Source organism: Hipposideros armiger, unplaced genomic scaffold, assembly GCF_001890085.2.
Source record: "Hipposideros armiger isolate ML-2016 unplaced genomic scaffold, ASM189008v1 scaffold_70, whole genome shotgun sequence".
In the NCBI taxonomy this organism is placed as follows: Eukaryota; Metazoa; Chordata; class Mammalia; order Chiroptera; family Hipposideridae; genus Hipposideros; species Hipposideros armiger.
In genome coordinates this window covers 643,168-649,205 of record NW_017731420.1, presented here as the reverse complement: position 1 = coordinate 649,205, position 6,038 = coordinate 643,168, and the positions used below count along the sequence as shown (strand labels likewise).

Below are 6,038 nucleotides of genomic sequence, written 5' to 3'. Positions count from 1 at the left end.
GTTGTTAATGTGTTCAGAGTTATAAAACATACTTTTTAATTCAGAGAAATCTTTTCTTAATCTGAAGTTAAATGGAGGAATAGAAATTCATTAAACCAGGTAATGATGGCAACCAAATAGACGGAGTCAACAAACAAGCCCCGGACTATAATATTGGTTTTCCTAGCACCATGTAATACTAACAAGAGATTGAAACTTCCAAAGATTCTTACAGAAAACTGAGAGTGATTACATCTTACTTCTTACAGATAGTTGCACAGATTACCCGTGCAAGGGACTGAGAAAAAGGCCCACCTTATTTCAAAGCTGCTTACCTTGTATGCTCCGTAAGTAGCCATTGCACAGATCAGGATCATGAGAAGAGAAATTGCAATAGCAATGCACATGTCTGCCAAAGGTTAAAAAAAAACAATCAGCAATAGATCCATTGTCGAAACATTTTTTTTAGTCTCTCCTCAAAGGCACTTTGTTGATAAAGCAATTATAAGCAAAAAACTTTATACTAAGTAAACCACCAGAGTTCCTTTGGAATTTGAGATGATACTTAATGAAAGTAAAGTACTCAAAAGATGTTTTCCCTAAATCATATAAATGCCTATCAATAAGAGATTGATTTACATATTAGTTTATTTCAAAAATGGGGCAAAGACTGGTTACAGATATATAAAGAAAAGTCTGGTCTTCTGGTCCACTGAATTATATGTATAATAGGTTTGGTTTTCTTAATTGGGGAGTTGGGGGAGGGGAACAGACAAGTTGCTGTCCTTTTGTTCTTCAGTCTAGTTGTGGAGGAGTTGCTTCACTGGCCCATATTGGTATTGTGATCATTGCGCTCTTCCTAGCTGAGGCAGATAGGTCGCCGGCCATTGGACAGCCACTCACGGTAGCCCACTGCAGCAGGGGCTGCAGCCTATGCCAGCGCCTGCGACTTATGGCAGCCCAGCTCCAGGTTGAGCTGTTGTCCACCATCTTAGCTGTAGAGGGTGCAGCGTCACTGGCCCTCATGTGTGATCCGAACCCGGGCCCTGCTGCTCAGAGCTGGTGTCCCAAGTCAACTTTTTTTTCTTTTTTCTTTTTAAAGATTTTTTTGGGGAATTGGGGGAGGGGAACAGACAAGTTGCTGGGGTTTTTTTGGTTCTTTAGTCTAGTTGTGGAGGACGTTGCTTCACTGGCCCAAGTTGGCACCATCATTGCGCTCTTCCCGGGAGAGGCAGATCAGTCACCGGCCTCTGGACGGCCGCTCACCGCAGCTGCTGGCCGCTCACGCTGGCTGCTGGCTACACACGGTAGCCCATGGCAACCCACTGCCACAGGGGCTGCAGCCTATGCCAGCGCCGGCTGACTCATGGCAGCCCAGCTCCAGGTCGAGCTGTTGTTCAGCATCTTAACTGTAGAGGGCAGTGTCACTGGCCCTATATGTGGGATCCAAACCGGGGTCCTCTAGCATCCCAAGCCAGTTCCTAACCAAAGCGCCACTCGGCCAGCCCTTGTCTGTCTCCTTTAGCTAGAGGCAACTTCCTGGGAGAAAGGACTTTTCTATGTCTTGTTCATTGCTACAAACCCAACATCGAGACAGATGCCCAATACAGTAGCTACCAGTCATATGTGGACACTGAGCATTTAAAATGAGGTCAATCTGAAGTGAGATGTGTTGTAAGATTAAAATATACTCCAGATTTCAAGGACCTAGTACAAAAAAAGAATGTACAATCTCATTAAAATTTTTTCTGATTACATGTGGAAATTATATTTTGGATGTACTGAGTTAAATAAAATATTAAAGTTAATCTTGCCTGTTTCTTTTAACATGGCTACTAGAAAAATTTAAATGATATATTGTGCTTGTTTTATTTTTCTATTGAAAAGTGCTGATCTAGAACAATACCTATATCAAAATAGGTACAAACTGAACATTTATTCAAGAGGCCATGTTTCCATATCTTTAGGAGGTTCTGATTAGAAGTATGGTATGACTGGGTTTCTAAAGGTAACACATGGGGTTATCACTAGCTAAGAGAGCACAAAAACCCATGAGGTCAAGTATCTGTACAGTGCTGACAATTTCCAAAACATTTCACACATATCTAATTCAGTCTTCCTAACTCTGAGGAAGATGTTATTGTTCTCACAGAACAGATTACAAAACCAGGGCTCAGAAGTTATGTAACTTGTTGAGAAGTCTTTGCATCAAAGGCTGAACTCCGACTAATCCTGCTTTTTATGATTTCACAATCTCTGGCTCCTTCCACTATCTATGCTGCTTTGATTTACACTTTGAATACTGACCATAACCAACCTGGCTGCCACTTTCTACAGGTTATTTATTCTAGTTGTAGAGCCATCCTCTCTGTATCCTCAACTTCAGAGATGAGAGACCATTTTAAGAAGGAGGTTTACAAACAGAAGCACTGGGTTAAAACTACATTCTAGGACATAAATGCAGATATGTCAACAAAGACCATTGGCCATCTTAAAAAAAAATGAAGGTTCCTCAAATTGGTCTATAGATTTAATGCAATAAATTTATAGCAACATTGATGATTTTTATTGAAGGAGTAAAAATTTGATATTCTAAAAGAAACAAGAATTAAGGTTGTAACAGCCTCTGCGGATGATTAGTACTAGTCAGTATGGAAAAGATCATGATTTCTTTCAGGACACATACATATTTTAGTTTATTTTATACTTTCAATGCTAAATTAACTTACTTTTCCCTCTGTGAGGGAAGAGGTACCTACAAGGAAATTCCATGTATACCTCATACTATTTTTATATGGCCAACAGAAGGGATAAATTTAAATGCATTTTAAATGCCTTAAATGCAAAGGGAAAACCTCTGTGTATACAAATATAGAAGCACACACACACATGCATTCTAGTGCTGTCATCTGCACATGAAGCAATGAGGGTATTAGGTTCATTTTTTCCCCCTGCAGAAAGCTATAGCTACAGTAGAATACAGGTTGTCAACTTTCTCCTTTCCCCACTTATAAACGTGCTTTTTTTCCTCAGTGAACTAGGCACTGTTGTTTCATTTAATCCTTATAAACAAACCGAGGTAGGTACTATTATGATATTCCCATTTTAGAGAAGAAAAAGATGACTAAGAAAAGGCAAGTAACTTGCCCAAGGTTGCCCAGCTACCGTGTTTCCCCAAAAATAAGACCTAGCCAGAAAAAAAGCCCTAGCATGATTCCTCCAGGATATGGAGGGCATGCACCCCTCACAGAAGGGTTTTATGACCAGTTTCAGGGAGAAGGGTGCCTTTTCCACAAACTCCTTCACCTTAAAATCGTCAGTATGCCTAAGTGCCATATTTTGGTACCTAAAATCATGCAAGGGCTTATTTTCCAGCTAGGTCTTATTTTCGGGGAAACAGGGTAGTAAGTGGTGAAGAGATATTCTACCCAAGAAGTCTAACCCCAGAGTCAGTATGATGCCTAGCTGTGAAGGAAGCAGATTAAATGCAATATTGGGGGTCAAAGTGCTGGGAAAATCCTATAGTCTCCCTAAAAGGAGTTGGACATCAATAAGCACTTATTTTGTGCAAAGCCTATTAGAATTTATAGCAATCTCTGAAACTTAAACTCAGGCAGAAGTTTATTATTTTCTTCTTTTTCTACTTTGATGGTTTCTAAATTCTGTATAAGTGTATTTCATAATGAAAAAAATTAATTTTATGGAAGCTAGCCTATTATAGGAGATTCTGTCACTGCTTCATAGATCTTAAAAGACATAGATAAACAAGCAAACTCAAAGCTTTATGCCAAAAATAAAAATATTAATACAGCCTTTATTAATATAAGCTATTAATAAAACAAAATAATCTTAATGAGTATTACATGTCCTCTTCTGGGGGGGGGAAAAAAAAACCATTCCAGAACTAAATCTCACATAATCATGAAAAGATTTTAAATTTCCATGTTTTTCAAAAACCACAAAACTCAGAGAAATTGAAAAGGAACAAATAAAATGAAAGTCATAAAATAAAGTATCCGGGCCGGTAGAGTGGCTCAGTTGGTTAAGAGCACGAGCTCTGAGCAACACAGTCACCAGTTCGATTCCCACATGGGCCACTGAGCTGCACCTGAGCTGAGCTGCCGCTGAGCTGCCAACAGGTGGCAGGATGGCTCACCTGGTGAGAGCACATGCTCCTAACCACAAGGTTGCTGGTTCGACTCTGGCATGTGATGGTGGGCTATGCCCACCCACAACTAAAATTCAACACGGCACCTTGAGATGAGCGGCCGTGAGCTGCCGACAGGCAGCCGGAGGGAGGCTGGATTTGGAGCTGAGCTAGCTGCGCCCTCCACAACTGAGATTGAAGGACAACAACTTGGGTGTTCCCCTTCCCCAATTTCCCAACACTGTTCCCTTTCCCCAATTCCCCAATAAAATCTTTAAAAAATAAAGTATCCTATCACCACTCAAAGAGATACTATTTACCATAAAAAAAAAAAACACGTTAATATGAGATGATGAACTATTCAAAATTCTACTCTGATAAATCATTATATAACCACACTGAAGGGACAGAATATATGACAAGCATATTAAATAACATGTACAACCAAAGTGTACATCAAATAAAAACACAAAGTAGGTAACATAAAATGGGCTAATACAGTACATTCTATCTCCTGGCCCATGTTTATTCCTCTGAAATAATGTGTAGCATGTCATGGTAAACATGAGAGTTACTCTGAGAAATTAAAATGTACTCCTTTTAATATGTCACAGGCAAATGAAGAAATGGGATTTTTACAATCAGTAATAGTACTGGTCAGTGACAGGAATATCCTTTACTTATTCTTTGCACAGTAGCTCCACAAACCCAAAGTCAGAGAGCACACTGGCTTCACACGCTTTCCTAAATTAAATTCCTGCCTTAATAATGCAATTCTAATTTGAAAAAGATCCTATAAAAAGCTATACCACAGGCCACAAAAGGCATAATTAGAAAATGTTTCCTGATACTCAATTATCACTGAAACAGAGTAGGCATCTAAAAGAGTTCCCTGAAATGCCTTTAAGTATTCTATTTCTAATTCTACTTTCTCTTCTATTTCTTGGATTTGTTTCCTTCCCATAAAACTTGTAGCTAGCTAGCTACCTGATTTATGTTCCCACATCCTCCTTGCCTAGTCATAAATCATTCTTATGTTTCAATTTTCTGTAATTTCTGCACTGTGGTTCATGAAATCAAACAGTACGTGGGGTATATTCTCACCATTAAGTCTAGAGACGTACGATTTTCAGCTGAATTCACAGCAATGATATGAACTACTCAGAGCAAACTACAGAGCCCTCAAACCCCACAGGGACAAACAGAAAACTCATGTTCAAGTACCTACTCCAGGGGTCTCATGTTCTAAGACTGAAAGCTTAGGGAATAAGAAGTAAGGCATAATTTGATTCCCCTAAAATACAAGGAAGGTTCTAATATACTTTCTGAATGTGTGTGATGATTGTCCATAACTTTTTATTGAAGTATATTCATACAGAAGTTTTTTCTAACTTGCTAATTTATAACTTTATTAAGCCCAAAATTCATTTCATGAATACTCAATAAATTCATGTATCCTGGGATAAACATTGTGGCACTGAAAAGATTCACAGGATATAATCTTTGTTCTCAGATGTTTAGCATCTACTAGGAAGAGAGGAAAAAATTCAATAGGAGACAATAAATGACGAACTAGGGGACTTCAAAGCAGGCAATATTATTTTCAGCCAGGAGGAACAATAAAGAATTTATCAAAGGGCATGGTTTTTTGGGCTGCGTCTTATTTTCCCTCATAAAATGTTTTTATTGAGATATAATTCACATGCCATAAAATTTACCCTTTAAAAAAGTATAAAATTGGGGCCAGCCTAATGGCGCATTGGTTGAGCTGGCTTGGGATGCCAGCTCTGAGCAGTAGGACCCCAGTTCGGATCCCACATGAGGGCCAGTGGCACTGCCCTCTAAAGCTAAGATGGTGAACAACAGCTCGACCTGGAGCTGGGCTGCCGTGAGTCGCCAGCGACAGTGTAGT

At 39.3% G+C, this 6,038-nt stretch overlaps 1 protein-coding gene across 1 annotated transcript in view; it reads right to left on the bottom strand.

The window, feature by feature from the left end:
* Nucleotides 1-6,038, bottom strand: part of LAPTM4B (lysosomal protein transmembrane 4 beta) — a gene marked incomplete at its 5' end in the record, with an annotated part of 95,499 nt that overhangs the window by 51,951 nt on the left and 37,510 nt on the right. The window contains 1 exon segment of the mRNA XM_019642524.1: nucleotides 315-388. Coding sequence (XP_019498069.1) covers nucleotides 315-388 — 74 coding nt within the window.